At 50.2% G+C, this 16,655-nt stretch overlaps 1 protein-coding gene across 13 annotated transcripts in view; it reads right to left on the bottom strand.

Moving 5' to 3' along the window:
- The window catches only part of FNBP1 (formin binding protein 1), a 115,770-nt gene that overhangs the window by 49,951 nt on the left and 49,164 nt on the right, over nucleotides 1-16,655 (bottom strand). For all 13 annotated transcript variants that reach the window (XM_037036993.1, XM_037036990.1, XM_037036988.1 and 10 more), the window contains exons 3-6: nucleotides 14,404-14,460; nucleotides 13,343-13,490; nucleotides 3,139-3,201; nucleotides 2,391-2,495 (exon numbers count right to left, since the gene is read on the bottom strand). In XM_037036993.1, coding sequence (XP_036892888.1) covers nucleotides 2,391-2,495; nucleotides 3,139-3,201; nucleotides 13,343-13,490; nucleotides 14,404-14,460 — 373 coding nt within the window. The remainder of the gene's footprint in view (nucleotides 1-2,390; nucleotides 2,496-3,138; nucleotides 3,202-13,342; nucleotides 13,491-14,403; nucleotides 14,461-16,655) is intronic.

Consider the following 16,655-nt stretch of genomic DNA (forward strand, 5'->3'; position numbering starts at 1 on the left):
AAACATCTGAGAACGGCTCCTCTCACATAAATTATGTCAGAAAATAGAAAAATGAGCATGTTTCTCCAAAACTAGTAAGTAAAGCAAACTAGAGCAGATGAGAACAATTATACACTCATCTCAATGACAACAGATAAAACCAATCCTGACTAAAATACTAAAACAACAAACTCAGCTACATACAAAAAAACAAATTCATGATAACCTAGTTGGAGTTGTCCCACGAAGGCTAATTTGGTTCAATATATTAAAAAATTGATGAGTGCAATCTATCTCCTGAACAGATGAAAGGAAGCAGAAAATGTATTTGACGATACTCAATATCAAGTCAGGCTTCAAAAAAAAAAAATCTTGGCAAAATAGGAAAAGGGAAATCCCTCGACCTGGACAGTTTCAAACACTCTTTACAATCGAGCACGAGATAAGAAGGTTCAGGATTACTGCGTCTACCAGCATAATGGGGGTCATAAGCAGCAGAGCGAGATAAGAAAAACAAATAAAAGGCGTGAGGATTGAAAAAGAATTAAACCTGTCATTGTTTGCTCGGGATAGGATTGTCTCTACTGAAAACTCAAAACAAATAAAAAGAGTTTAGCCAGGAATCGGCTCTAATATTAACACACGCAAGTCGTGTGTGTGCTCTCTACACGCAAGTTGTGTGTGCTTAACACACGCAAGTCGTGTGTGCTCTCTACACGCCACGTGAATCAAGTGTCAACCGTAATATTGCATGAAAACAAACAAAGTCAGAAGAAATTAAATGAAAGTAAGATACCATGCACATAAAGGTGGAAAAGAGGCAAATTATAAAATATACCCTTTAGAGGTAAAGCTATAAATAGCAAGGAGGTCATTGAGACCAGATAAGGGCCTACAGGGCGGGGGAAGGAGGAGGAAATTGGGGAGGGAGACTTGAAGGCACCAGTAAGATTTTACTTCTTAAGCTGGGCTTCCTCTTGTCATTCTTGACCCTGCGCGCACAGGGTGGGGCAAAAGCGGGCTCACAGTTGTGCGTGAGTGAAGCAGAGTTTACCCCTGTGTCATTATTTATTAAGTATTGTATTATTTTCCACAGGAACAACCAGAAGCCTTTTTTTTGCCCCAGCCTGTGTATGGTTCTCATAATTGTTTTAAGAGGCCCTGAAAGTAAAATACCTTTTACTACCAACCACTGGGTGTTTTAGTATTTTTCTTCTTCTTTAGATGTTTGTATTTTCAGATATTTCTACAGTGAGGGTGGATGGATGGCTTTTATACTGAGAGACCTTAGAAGTAATTTCTTTTAAAGGCCTTTAAGGGAACAAAAATCACTCCAGTTTCACACTTAGGATAATAAAATACTTGGAAAAGAATGTATCTGTTTGTGCTAGATATGTTTCTCATTTAATCCCAATTTTTTTTAAATAAGCTTTGTGTCAATCTACTTCAACCGAAGAATGTTTTGAACAGTTTGGGAAGCTGGCTGTTTAACGAGAACTTATGACAAATTTACCCTAATTTATGGTAACTTCACTACTATACTATATTAATGTATCTTTTGGTAAATGTCCCCCTCATTGAGAACGTTTTAATTTACTAGATAATCCTAGAGGAAGGCACACTGAGATGCACGGAGGCTTCGAGCAAGGAATGGGGCAGAGCTGGGCACACGCCTAAGCAGCTACTACACACCATGGCCCAGCCGCTCTCATCTCCAACCACCCTGGCAAAAGTGAAAGAAAGGTAGGAAAAGGCAGGGCTGTGACCCAAACAGCCCTGGGCAGCCACGAATGAATGCTGTTATCTAACAGCCTAATTTTGTTTCCGCCGTATTGATGACTCTTATAAAAGGGAAGCTCAGCTTCTAGGGGAAAAGCACAGATAAGCACAACCTCACAGCACTCCTAACCCCTGTACAAGTGCACTGGAGAAGCTTCTGGAAGGACCTGCACGTGCCAGCCTCCGACCATAACCTTTCAGCAACCCCGGTGACCCACGCAGAGGCCAGGCCAGCAGAGAGCACCTCTCCGTCTTTCTCCCGGAGGCCTCGGGGTGGCCAGACGCTGGCAGGTGGCGCTGGGCGGTCCGCCCCAGCGTTGGAGAAGTCGACTTATTCTTTGAAAAGCCACCGAGGGAAAGTCACCATTCCAGAGAGCACGCCCCGGGACTGTCCGTGGTCTGTCTCCGTGCTGTCACCTTAGCGACTGCACAAATAAGCACACTGCTCAGTGCCAACCCCCAAGAGTTCCCGGGTGCTGGTCCCCCTGACAGCTGACACAAACCGAAAGTGATCCCAAGTCAAGTGGCCTTTTGCGGCCACATCAGAAAGGAGAACTCGGGGACCGACCCCGGGAGGATGCGTGACGAGCACTGAAAAGGGGAAACGAAAGAGGGGCTCACTTTCACCCCACCTTTTCGACATCTGCTTTGGTGACGTTGATGTCGGCGTCCATCTTCTCGAAGTGCTGCTGCGCCCGCTCGGCCTCCTTGCAGTCCCGCTCGAACCGCCTCTTGCTCTGCGGGCAGAGGGAGCGGGTGGCGAGAAGCACTCAGGGGGGAGCCGTGGGACTCGGGAGGGCCCCGTGCGCTTTACCCGGACACCCCACACGCCATTCCGCTCTGAGCTGGCTTGCTAGGTGTCCTAGTCTCAGGGAGTGGTTTTAAAATCTGCACGTAGCCCCGGCTGCTGTGGCTCAGTGGGTCAGGTGTCGGACTGCGAACCACAGGGACACCGGGTTCGATTCCCAGGCAGGGCACATGCCTGGGGTGTGGGCCAGGTCCCCGGTAGGGGGCGTGTGAGAGGCAACCACACTTCAATGTTTCTCTCCCCCATTCTCCCTTCCTTTCCTTCTCTCTAAAAATAAATAATAATTCTTTTTAAAAAATCTGCGTTTATGTTCACCTCAACTGCCCGATCTTTGTTCTTTCCATAGGATTTCCTTAGAAAAATACTCTCCTGGAGCTCTTTTGGCTCAACATTTCACTTTACATACAAGTTTCTAGAAACGGACTGCCTGTAATTTAGAAAAAATCTCTAAAGACACTTTTCCTTTAGTGTTTTCATTGGGTTTTGCCCTGATGGACTGATTCAAGCTTCAACTACATTCGAATCAGAAAACCAGCCCAGGCCTCTGCCCGAGCCCTTGGCTTCCCACTCACCGACTCCAGCTGCTTCCAGCAAGTCTCTATGTGCTGCTGGGCCTTCCGTCCATCGTGAAAGTGCTGGAAACAAGAAACACACGGCGGTCAGCCCACCCTTGCTCATGTTGACCTGAGGGAAAAGCCCACCCACGGAAACAGTGCTTAGACATGGAGCACCCGGCATGCTCACGCGCGAGAAATTCGCGATCTGAATAAGGATAGTCACAGAGTGCCCTTGTAAAACTTCAGACGGTGCAATGCTGAATTCTAAGACACACACCACGTGTAAAAGTGACAGGGACGCTTTAAGCCAAAGAATCGCTTAGCTCTTTCTTTTTCGTTGCTTTGGGATGCCATTCGTGTCCCGTACAGTTCACGCATTCACACTGCACAGCCCCATGGCCATTAGCAGAGTCACAGAAATGTGCAGCCGTCGCTGCCATCAATGTTTCTCACCCCCAAAGAAGCCCTGCACCTCTCCGCTGTCGCCCTCCTGGCCCTAATCCCCCCCAGCCCTAGGCAACCACCAGCCCCCTGCCTGTCTCCATAGATGTGCCCCTTCTGAAGGTTTCACAGACAAGAAGTGGTACAACGGGAAGCCTTTTGTGACCGGCACACTGCTCTCATTATTCCGTGACGTTCACTCGGCAAATCACGTTCCCCAGGTTCGTCCACCTGGCCACACGTCTCAGTGCTTTATCCCTCCTTATTGCCACTCGGCATTCCTTCCACTGTGTGGATACGTGCCACGGCTCGTCTGTCCACTCGCCAGCTGATGGACGTCTGGCTCGTCCCCAGTTGGGGGCTGCCATGAACGCTGCTGCTGCACTTGTGGAAAAGTTTCGTGGAGCGGGATGCTCCCGTCACTTCGATCTTTGGAAGCGACGATGTGAATCCACCTCCCCACTCCCTGCGGGCAGAGGCCCCCAGGCAGGTGTGTGCCTGGTGACGGCCAGCAAGGGCACCAGAGGGCCAGCCCAGGTGAGCCTCACAAAACAAGGAGATGGGGTCAGAGAAGAAGGGGGCAGACTGTGCAGCAGGGGTGTCCAACCCGCGGCCTGGGGGCCACACACGGCCCAGGGCAGCTCTGAATGTGGCCCGACACAAAATTGTAAATGTCCTTATAGCTTTTTATTTTTGGCTTATCGGTTTTCATTAGCGTCTGTGTATTTAATGTGTGGGCCAACACACGTCCTCTTCTTCCAGTGTGGCCCAGAGGTGCCCAAAGGTCGAACACCCCTGGAAGGCTCTTGTGGGCTTCTTGTCAGAATGAGCTGGGAGCCATGCTGTGAAGGAAGGCTCCAGGCAGAAGGCTCCCTCTGACTCAGGAGACGACGCGATCTCGGACTGTTGGGTAGCCATGGAGGTGGGGAGTGGGGGCCAGATTCCGGTGTCCTTTGAGCGCCCACCACCAGGATGTGTGGTGGGCCGTGAGAGTCTTAGAGGTGGGGGTGACTCTGTCCTGGCCTGCCTGGACCATGCAAGCAGACTCCCTGGCCCTCGGACAGGTTCTGGCATAGCGGGGAGGTGGTGGAGGGGGCATCAAGTCCAAGGCCTCCCCCAGCAAAGATGTTCTAAGTTGGTGGGGGCCCTCAACCAAAGGCCACAGCTCCAGTCAGGCAGCCCCCCCAGAGTGAATCTATGAAGTTCCTGTAAGGCTCCCCCCTGTTCTGAGACCTGGGGCCACAGGAGCTCCCCACTGCGACCAGCCCGGGTGCAGCATCCTTTATTGCTGTCCTGGAACCCTCCCACCATGTCCTAAAGGTGTCTTTGAATAAACTCCGGTGACTGGGCTGAACGTGCTGTCTGTGTTCTGACAGGTAAGCAGGGGGTGGTTCTATGGAGAAGGCAGGGTGGAGGAGGGACAGGAAACAGGAGGTCCCTCTGTGCAGCCTCAGAACTGTCACCTCGCTCGGTCAGAACCTGGGGCTCCGCTGACTCACAACAGAGAGCTGACTCCTGGGAGGCTGGGGAGAAGGGGAGAGATCGGATTCTCTTTTAAAGAACAGTGCTTCTTTATGCGGGGACATTTCTTGTTTCCTTTTGAGGTCGAGAGGTCCTAAGCGCCTCTTGACAGCAAGTTTCATCCACCCAGCAATTTTTCAGTGTCTGTGAACCCAAGAGAGCCCCCCAGGGCTCCATTTCCTCAAGTCCCCTCGCAGAGCAGAGAGGCGGCAGAAACGAGAGGAGCCTGCGGGGAGGAGCAAGCGGGCACGAAGGATGGAGGCCGGGAGGGAAGTGAGAAGTGGAGCTGAGGGCAGAGTCAGGAAAGCCTCGAGCTGTGGAGGACGTACAAAGTGCACGCAGGTTTTCTGGAAGCCACAAAATGAATGGCGGGGAGGAAGTGACAGCGGGGATGGGGGGCGGACAGTGCTCAGGGGTCTGGGCAGATGGGGAGGCAGAGGCTCAGCCATGCCTTTTCAGGGGGCCACCTTCAGTCCTGAGTGTCCCTGTCTGTGCAGAAATGCGGCTTCCCCAAACTGTCACGGGGACTGTCCCAGCTCCGCGAGCAGGATCGCCATGTTACGCAGTTTGCTGAAAAGTCTCCTCATCCCACTCGGTTTTACTTTGGATTCAAAGACGGGCCCCTGGAAGAAACAGCTCCCTGGGTGGAGCGAGGAAATGCGGGCACAAGGACGTGCAAAAAGTGACAGCCGTCACACAGGAAAGCAGGACTCGGCTTCGTCATTCCCGGAATCAGAAAAAACATACACCTATTTTGGAAGCATGAGGGACTGATTCCAATAGAAATCCCACATGTACACTCTCCGGCCGTTCCTTCACTCAACTACTTTATAATAAACATGAAGTGGTGTTTCTAGCACCATGGGACGGTGATTTTACTGGTGAGCTTCCTCCCAAGAAGCCACACCTCTGTCACGTGAGCCAGCAAGTGCTGTAAGAAAGAAATCTGGGGGCGTGCTTTTCCTCCTCCTGGCTCACGGCAGGTCCCTCCTGCACAGGCGGGTCCCTCCCGCATGGGTCTGGCTTCAGCCCCCACACACAGCCGGATGCCTCCGGAAGCGGCCAGTGGAGCAGAAGGCCTCCTGCCGGCCCACGCGTGACCCAGAAAGCGACGGCCATTTGGGTCCAGGTCCATCTTCCCTCCTTTAATTGGAAAAGCCGGCTCCGCAGCTACAGAGCCCAACACACCAGCTCGCCAGATGTGTTTGTTGTTTATGGAAAAACAATGGCAAACCCTTTCTTGGCCGGACAGGGACAGTGAGCGAGTGTGTGAGTAAGCAGCGGGCCTCCTCCGAGCCCTGCACAAAAGGGGACTGTTCTCCAGGAGGAGATAATAAGCGCTTCTTTTGGAGGCACGGAGTGAAGTCACCCGGCTCTGCTCTCCTCTCCTCTCAGAGACAGGAAATGCCATCCCTGGGGACCCAGAGAAACGCCCCGACCTGCTCCCGTGAGCAGATGCTTTGGTTCCTCTCCCAACACGGTAAGACTGCTGGAAATGCCTGACGGTACCTGGGTGACTGCTGAACTCACTTTCATTTCAGCTTTTCGGCTGACCCCGAAAAACACACAGACAAACTCATGCTTCAAAAATGTTTTAGAAATTTCCCAGGGACCAGGGGGAGCTGAGATAAAAAATCACAGGGAAACTAAATTAAGCAAGCATTAAGGGCAAGAAAAATCACAATGACAAAGCCTTCACGAGACTCCACCGCTCTGTGAGAACTCCCTCTTAGGCCGAACACACTGCAGGACTGTTTAGTGCCCACGCTCTACAAGTAGGTGTAATGGAGGCTCACTTTTATTGCATGCATCTCACAGGCCATTAGCCTTTTAAGACTCCTTCCTGGAGCAAAACATGGCGCAGATGTGAGAACAGCCACTTAAAAAAATGGGGGGGGGGGGGGAAAGAAGAAACACTCAGTGGAAGACAGTCAATCGTCTGGAATTTTAAATGAAACTCAGATTCCACAGATGAAAACAAAGGAACACAAGGGCGTGGAAAGGGCAGAGGAAAAGGCGCCCAGAAACTCGGTCTGTGACAAGTATCCCGACTTCCCCCGAACCCCTGGAGTGGTGGGCTGGCACGCTAGCCCCTGCTCAGTCTGACTCGGGCTGAATCCTCAGGGCGCCGAACCCCGGGGTGCAGGCATTTAGGTGTGCCGGGTCGGAAACCGAGAAGCACCTTCCGGCTCGCCCGCCGGAGCGTCACGCCCACACTGGAGTCTGAACCCAAAAACCCAGAAACGTTCGTGACAGGAGTCAGGTTCTGCTGTTATTTAAGGCTTATTCTCCCAAATTCATCTGTAATAAAAATACCTTCTCAACAAATGTGCTGGAAGTTCCTAAACTGCTGACCTCCCACTGCCATGCTCAGTGGCTCAGCTTCCCCCAAACACAGACCATCTGGGCCCTGGGCAGGGGACCCGGCCTGTGGCCCGGGTCCAGGGACGCTGGCCAGGCTTCCTTCACTCCTGTCCTGGCGTCCTCCCCCTGCAGCCCCTCTGTTGTCCTTGCGCGGCTGTTGCTACCCAGAGCCCTGGCATCCCCAATTGACCCAGACCGCAGGCGTCTCGGATCTGCTCTTCAAAAGAACCCCTCCTCTCACATGCCTTGAAATTCCAATCCCTCTGAAGCATCCCAAACTCCTGGGATGACAGGATCTTCAAACGACCACTGTTCAGCAGCCAATGACTCATGTCCCTCACTTATCCCTTCCAAGGGTGTAACCCTCTTACTTCCAAACCAAAACAAGAAGAATCACCATTACTAAGAGGTGAGAGAGAGGCTGGTGTGGCTCAGGGGACTGAGCGCTGGCCTGTGAAGCGGAAGGTCACAGGTCCGATTTCTGGGCAGGGCGTGTGCCCGCGTTACAGGCCAGGTTCCCCACTCGGGGGCCTGTGAGAGGCAACTGATCACCGTTTCTCACATCGATGTTTTTCTCTATCTCTTTCCCTCTCTAAAAATAAACAAATAAAGTCTGTTTTGTTTTGTTTTGTTTTTAGAGGGGAAGGGAAGGAGATAAGGAGAGAAATAGCAATGTATGGTTGCCTCTCGTGAGTCCCCTGCTCGGAACTGGCCTGCAACCCAGGCATGTGCCCTGGCTGGGAATTGAACCGCGATCGTGTGGTTCGCAGGCCCGCGCTCAATCCACTGAGCTACACCAGCCAGGGCAATAAAATCTGTTTTTTAAAAGGCGGGGTTTAGATAGAGTGCCAGGTCGATGGATGAAACCTCAGGGTGGTAGCCCTCCGCTGCGCTGAGAGGTCTCAGAATCTGACACATGTGTGTTGCACGCCCACAGAAGCAGGGCGCTGCCCTGGTGCCAGGGAAGCAGTGTGAATGAAACGGGGGACACAGCAGTCAAAGACAGAGGGTCAGGGACAGAGGGGTGCACGGGTGTGCGGGTGGCATTCGGATAGGGGAGTTTGGGGTGAGGTTCAAGTGGAGTCTTGAGTGCAGTGCAGGCGTGAACTGGAAAGGCCCGGGGACACACCCTGCCAAGCAGGGGGAACAGCAAACGAAGGAGCTCTGACGTGGGACAGGGCTTGGCATGTCCGAGAAGCAGCGGCGAGCGGCTGGAGCAGCGAGAGTGACGTGAGGGATAAGGTAGGATCCGGCCAGGGCCAGGCCACAGATGGCTTCCCAAGCCACAGGGGGCACAGGGAACGCTACTGGAAGATTTAAGGAGGGAAGTGACACAGTCTACTCTGTGTTATCAAAAGACCGGGCTGACTATGCTGATGTTCTGGGGGGAGGCAGGAGAGGTGGGGGACAGGGGAGGGGCAGCTGCATTTTTTGGAAGACAGCTGGTGGTCGGAAGGGTGACAGGGGTTGAGGGTGGCTGGACCACTGAGCACCGGGCAAGCCTGCAATCAGAGGGTACATTCAGTGGCTTAGTGAACACAGTCCCCCAGGTGAGAGGGTGAGGGACCGATGGGGTGGACGTGGAGGGAGGGGTGAGCAATGCAGCCTGACGACACTTCTTGAAGGCAGAGCCCACAGGACTGGATATTCTGTGAAGTCCTGGGTGCCCACCTCTTCGGCAAGAACTGGGTTAAAAGGGAGTGTCATTACGGAGTGGAGGGAGTGCAGGTTGGAGCTGATAAGGGCGTTTGGGGGATCCGAGGTTTGTCTAGACGGGGTAACACCGCCCTGCACAGCTCCGGGGCATCACTGTCACCGTTGCCAACGGTATGGTGACCGGATGGGTGCAGGAGAGTTGGGTGAGACACAAGCATCAGTGAAGTAATTCTCACAACTCTTAGACAAAGGGGAAGGCTTATCCCAGCTCAGAGGCGACACAGAAACCGGAAGCCGCACTTCAAATCTGTGAAATCCAGGACGGAATTTAAGGGTCCTGACCACTAGGTATGTCAACCCATAAATAAGACGCCATTCCTCTGGGTCACCAGACTAGCGTTTTGCTGGTGACAGACCCACGGTGGTGACAGGGCCTAACGAGCAAAATGCCACTATCGCCTATTCTTTCAAAACAAAGGAGACAAAACAATGCAAAATCACCTTCCAGGGACACATCACATCAGGGGATACTGATCAGCGGGCTGCAAACAGTGTGACCCACACGACAGACCAGAGACAGGCAGATGGATCAACACACCCTGCCCCTTTTCCAGGTCATGAAATATCAGCCCCATCCTGGTTTCCCTGTTTTCTCCCTACGGGACAGGTCTGGCCGTGTCATGGAGTATCTACAGCGAATCTCAACAGGACCAAATCAACCAGAAATAGGTCTGTAATTAGCTTGGTCATCTATACAAACTCCTTTCAGTTTCTGCTTTCCCTTCCCCTCAATCTTATCTATTTTCTGTGATCCCTTATTTCAAAAAAATCTAAATATTTTGGAGTCGCCCTGTGCTGCAGACCTCCCTTATAGAAAACGAAGTCCCTTTGTAGTTCATACATAGGACCTGTCCAATTCCTAACTTGAGGAAGAAATGCTATACTTTTTAGTACCGATTTAAACTTTTCTGAAACCTTGTGAATAGAATTTAATGGTCACTTCTAACTATTGTAAGCATTCTCTGAGGTTCATAAAAATTTCTGTGAGTCCCGAAAGGCATCGTTCAGGGTGGGGCAAGAGTAGGTTTACAATTGTCCGTATGGAAAACAATCCAATAATTAATACTATGAGTATAAACTCTGCTCTGCGCACTCACAACTGTCAACCCACGTCAGCCCCGTCCCATACAACTGTTTCCGCTGGGCCACTGCAGATAACCGCAGCCAAAAAATGGTCCTGCTCCCGGCCGACGCGTCATCGCAAGCCACACTGCCCACCCGCGGGATGGAGCTTTACTCAGAGGCCAGAGCCCCCGACTCCCCTTCTGGGGCTGCCAATCTCCACTCGCCCCTCGGGTATGGTGAGTGGTTACGACCATTTGGATGACCCCAGACAAGGTCAAAGGCCGGAGGTGACCCAAACACTCTCTAAAATTTTGTAATGAGTTGATTCAACGTGCAAAGGTTGCCAGTAAGAGTGCATTTACAGTAGCTTTCACGGAGAAATACATCGGACGGCCACTCCCATCTCAGAGAAGCCAGTTCACACCCAAGGCGATCATCTTGATGGCCTGGGGGTCTCATCTGTACTTCCGTTACAGACCATGGATCATATAAATGACCAAAGTTTAATCAAGAGCCGTAAATCACGTATGCTTTGACCTGATAGTCCCATTTCTGGGAATTTAGCTTGGAGAGAGAATCTCCATCCTACAGAGAAGAAAATAGCTGTAAAAGTAAAGTGTGCACTGTGGTGTTGTTTTCGTAGCTAACCAAACAACCAATCAGAAACTGGCGATAGCATATAGATCAAATAATAAAGGATTAGTTAAGTGAATTTTTATATTTATAAAAATGTGATATTTATATCTACATATCTGTATATCTATCTCTATATAAATGTTTACATATCTATAAACAACATTCAGAAGAAAATTTGGAAAAATGAGGATTTTGATACATAAAGGGTGTAAAGTTTTGTTCTATTAATTCAGAGGTTTAGTAACATTTTTTTAAATGTGGGTGACTAATAAATAAACCACAGCACTGTTCCCCCCCAAAAAATAAATCAAAGGGAGAGTAAATAAAAGAAACAGGTTTTGCCCTGGCTGGTGTAGCTCAGTGGATTGAGCACAGGGCTGAGAACTACATGATCGTGGTTTGATTCCCAGTCAGGGCAGGGACTCATGAGAGGCAACCATACATTGATATTTCTCTCCTTCCCTTCCTCTCTCAAGATAAATAAATAAAATCTTAAAAAAAAAAAGAAACAGAGGTTTTTATTGTACGTGGTCACCTAAAGGAGACAGAACGCTGTATTCGCTATCAGTTTGTGAAAATCCAGGAAAATCAAGCACGTATAAAATTTCCAGCATTCATACAGTAGAGCTAATCATGTTACCTCATAAAACACTGTTGGTTTCCCACTTATTTCTACCCCTGACCACGGAACACCAATGACTCCCAGACATTGTCAAGGAGTAAAGATTTATCAACAATTTATGTTTGTCAATAAAAGACAATACAGCCCTGGCTGGTGTAGTCAGTGGATTGAGCGTGGGCTGCAAACCAAAGGGTCGCCGGTTCGATTCCCGGTCAGGGCACATGCTTGGGTTGTTGGCCAGGTGCCCAGTGGGGCCCATGTAAGAGGCAACCACACGTTGATGTTTCTCTCTCTCTTTCTCCTTCCCTTCTCCTCTCTCTAAAATAAATAAATAAAATCTTAAAAAACATATATTAAGACAATACAAAGCAAAGGACCATACTGCACACTTGGGTTCATAGTCACCCTAAGTCTGACCACTGCTTCCATCCTCTCTAATGGGAAGGTGAAGGTCATGCCCAAATACAGTTGCCAAAGTGGAGCCCAGTAGGTGTGGGGATTAAGAGCCCCTACCTTGGCCTCCGGCGGGTTCCCGCTGCCCAGTGGGAAAGGCCGCTGGCTCAGCCATCAGCCAGGGAAGCACCTGAATGCTATGCTTTCACAGGTGCCAAGGGAAGGTTCTCTTTTAAAGAATTCACTTTTGAAAAGTCAACATATTTTCATAAGAGAATACAGCGCACGCGGAAACTGCTGCCTGAAAACCCCTTTTCTCCGACGAACACGAACAGCAAGCACCACCCCGTTTTGGAGAGTCCAAGGCTTAAAGATGGAGCAGATGGCCCGTGGTCAGGCTATGGGCCCAAAGGCGAGGAGAACACCCATTTCTCCCACTTACTTTCTTCTGCTCCCTCTCAAATCTCTACAAAAAGGGAAGGCAACCTCACTGTTTGCATAGCTAGCTATTCGCACCATGCAGCCTCTTGTTAGAGATTCATCTATTCAAACACAGCGAAATCGAGATGAAAGGCAATTCTCTACGAGGATTCTGAATTGAACTTGGTTATACGCTACATGGTCCTTCAGCAAGACATCATTCCCAGTCAGCTGTGAGAGACGACAGCTAGACCTCAACGTTGGGTACTTTGGAACAGCTACCACCACTGCGATGACCTCATTATTTTGGTCATTATTACTTCACGCCTCCTCCATTTCGGCAGGAGCCCTGCCTATCCCGTTAGTTCACGCACCTCCAGAGCACCACAGGAATTATTGGGGACTCAGACTTATCTGAAAAAGCCCATCACTGGCCAGCTTGGGTGCTTTATTCCTAGCAAGTTACTAAGCATCCTGCAACTGGTCCAAGTTCAACGATACAGATCAGCGCTTACAAATCAATCTCTTCGGGCAGAATCTGGACTACGAACACACTGTGAGTGCACATTTTCCTCTCTTGCTCACACAGAAGCTATAAAAAGATTCTAATGGTGTCAGGAGAAGCAGAAGGTCCTCTCCATGAGCAATGAAGGAGCCAAGAAGTCAAGCGGGTGGAACCGAAGCCGCCTTTCTGGCTTTTAAAACCCCTTACGAGCACTTACTTTAACTTATTCCACACAGCACACACCATGTTATAGTGCTTACTCTTGTAGGTCTGATACCCTCAAGTGTATTGAAATCCCTCAAACAAATTACTTAGTGTTCGGGGGCCCACAGATGAGTTCCAGGGTGTCCGAGGGCCCCTGGAGATGATAAAGACACAGAAACACTTCCTAGGAACGAGGTCCATGACTTTTATGTGATTCTCCAAGGTGTTCGTTTAAGACCCACCGTTTATGTGTTCTATATCATTTTAAAGTTTCTAGGGATATTCCCCTTATCTTTGGTCCACGTCTTGGGAAAAAAGACAAGTTTCGTTACCGATTTCCTTTCCTGCTTCAGCTCCTGGACGTAGCGCGCCAGCCCCGCAGTGATCTGTGAGCTCAGGTTCTCCGAGATGACTTCGTGCTGCCCGGCGTAGTCGTTCATCTCGTTCAGGGTGGACAGGAAGGCCTGACAGGCCGTGTACCTGCGGAACAGAACACACGCCACGCCCCTCAGACAAGGGCACCCCGGGCTCGTCGCGCTGGAGAAACGGTCATCAGAATCAGGTTAATTGGCATCAGCCTCCCGGGGGATCCTGACAGTTCATTACACATAAGGGTGTTTTCATCAAAAAGCCTCAGACTTAATTACAACAGAGACACTTTTCATTTTGGGAGTCGGACCTGCTCTGTTCCATGCAGGGCAGTATCTATTTGGCTTTGCTAATACTCAGCCCAAGTGTGAGCCAGAATATGTAGGCATTAACATGAAGGATACTCGGATCCAAATCGGAGAACCAGCACTTTGGGGCCGTCTGTGTTAAGGTGCCTCCTGAATCGCTGACTAAAATGGACATACCGTATTTTTTGGACGATAAGATGCACTCCCCCCAAAATTTGGGAGGAATAATAATTGTTAATGCTGCTGTTGAGTTCTGTTTACATTTAAATTTGTGAAATACTATGTTACTTGTGTTATTAAATATTTTACCACATTTTTTGCTTCAAAAAATTTTTTTTCCTATTTTCCTCCTCTAAAACCTGGGTGCGTCTTACGGTCCAAAAAATATGCTATTTCTTGGGTGAATTAGTAAGAACAACACTTTTGATATCACAAAACCAAACCAAGACCGTAGAATGTGCCATCCCCACTTCTCGTTTTTGCTTAGATTGTTTTCTAAGCGTTTCCCAACTGCCCCAGCTGAAACTACCCAGAACAGGTCCAGCGGCTCAGTGTGAGAAAGGTAGGTTTATCTTTTCTCTCCCCCGATTTAAAAACGAACACAGAAACGGACGGAGAGCGAGACCCGTCTCTGGAGGGTCTAGTTCGCCCTTCCTCTCTCAGCCATCGCCGACGGCATGTTGATGGCACCCCGTCGTTACCAGTGACCAACGGACCTGTACTCCTCCTCCTCCTTCGAGTTCTTCTTAGGTTGGTATTTCTTCGAAAGATTCCTGAAACAAAAATACAGACCCGTCACCTCCCATAGAGAGACAATAGAGAAACCAGGGACAACAGATGAAGTTAGTGACTTTTTTTTGGTAAGTTGAAACGAATAACTACAAAATGTCCACAGCTGAAATCCACTCATTTCCTTCCATCTTCGTACACGGGTGTGACACTCCTGCTGGGAAGGACTTGCATGGCTTTGAGTCGCCACCTTGAAGGCAGGGCCGATGAGAACAGTAATGGTCACCAGCCGGCCACTTAGCTGGACCCGGAGGCCCGACTTGATTGAAATGGAGGGGACGGGCCACATGTGTACATGTGGTGGCTTCCATGTAGCCCTGAGCTGAGGGCAGTTTTCTTAAGACAAGAGTGACTGCCCCAAGTTCAAGGGAAGCACGTGCACTGGGTCCAAGTGTGTGAAGGAAACATCGCAATGCCAAGGGCATGTGGCTACTCCCCCAAAGAGCTAATGAAAACCACCTGTGAATAAGTTCCCCGAGGCAGGAGAGACGATCTTCTGGGGATGTTCACCCTCTGACATTGAACTAGGAGACCGTTGAAGCTGCCTCGCAGGGGTGCACTGACCACTCTCTGATGAGCCACGTCACCGAGTCTCTTCCTAACCCCACCTCCGGGTCAAGAATGCAGGCACTCTCCTCAACATTCAGACACTTACGTTTACACGAAAACTAAGAGGCAATTCTGAAACACGATGAGGATGACAACAACCGCCACGCTTCGCTGGCACGGGTTCCACCGGCAGATTTCTCGTGGGTCCTGACTGGGAAGCCCTAGTTGGGGAAACGGCCGGGGCCCACGTGGGGTCCCACCAGCAGCAGCTAAGCACTGACGGCCCCGCTCCCAGCCCGCTTTTCCGGCAGCTGCCTGCTGTTACCTATCTAGCGGGTCACCTGCAGGTCCAGGTGAAGCCAGTCACCTTCAGTGGTCCCCATTAACCAGTCAAACCCTGAACAGGATTAAAGGCCCGTGGTGGGCGCCACCCTGTGAGGACCGTCAGGGTCTGCTGACCACATGTGGCTGACAGTTAGCATCTACGGCATCCAAATGCTTCCTAACAGCACCGATAAATAATTCACTCTATAAAGGCCAGTAGACAACTAAAAGCCTAAGAGGCAGAAATGAATTCCAGGTCTAAAGATGTGTCTCGCAGGGACCACTCCAAAAAAAAATCTACTTGCATTTCTGTTCTCTGAGACAGGCTTTTTTGCCCTATTTGTATGAGGTTATTAAAAAAAAAAAAAACAAGCAAGCCAACAAACCACAAAAAAGCACCTTTAAATTTATAAGATCATCCTGAAAATTTTTAAGTATTTTATATACTTAATTTGTACTTCAAAGAGGCTAATGAAAAGGCAAGAGAGAAACGTACAGCCTTTCATAGGGATCGTACACTTACAAACAAGAGCCACAGGGAAGGCTTCTAGAAAGGATACATTCGGGCCCCGTTCCAGACCCTCTGAAAGGCAAGGTCCAGGGTTGGATGTTTTGTCTTGTCTCTCTCTCTCTTTCATTTTTTTTTTAAAGCTCCCGACATGATTGCTGGAAGAAAGATGGTAGAAGAAAATTCGATCCGAGAATTGTGCTTTTGCAACAACGAGCCATGAGAATGAACAGCCAGGAACCTTTCCAACAGCTGCAGATACATCAGTAAAGAGGGAGCATAACCTCAGTGTACTCACTGCGGAGAGCGGTGACTGGGGCCAGGGACCGAAGCCGGCGGGACAGCGGAGAACGGATGCTGGCCCACCCTTCCTGCCATGGGGGGTCAGTCCATGAACCCCAAACGAACCCTGATGCAGACAGAAGCGAACTGAGGGGTCAGGCAGCCCTCAGGGAACAGTGACCAAAAGCTCTGGGAGGAAGATAGGCAGGCCGCCCACCCAGGCTCCCGAACATGGGCAGGGGCAGGAGCTGACTGCCTGGGGGGATTCGGAAGGAGGAGGATACACCTTTACCTCTAAAGTAAACCCCGAAACAGCTTGTAACAAAGTTGCACATGTGACAGCAGACTGGGCCAAGGCCCTCTCCCCACCCTTACCCTGGGGTGGAGCTCGGAGGGGAAGGCTGGGTGGATGGGAAGCAGGGAAGGGACCTTCCCGACACCATCAGAGCCCGAGGGAGCCCCGGAGATGCTCACGGCAGGAACAAGAGCAGGCGTGGCATCGGCCTATGAGGTTGA

This window comes from Sturnira hondurensis, unplaced genomic scaffold (assembly GCF_014824575.4).
Source record: "Sturnira hondurensis isolate 20B ecotype Veracruz unplaced genomic scaffold, ASM1482457v3 Scaffold0022908, whole genome shotgun sequence".
Taxonomy (NCBI): domain Eukaryota; kingdom Metazoa; phylum Chordata; class Mammalia; order Chiroptera; family Phyllostomidae; genus Sturnira; species Sturnira hondurensis.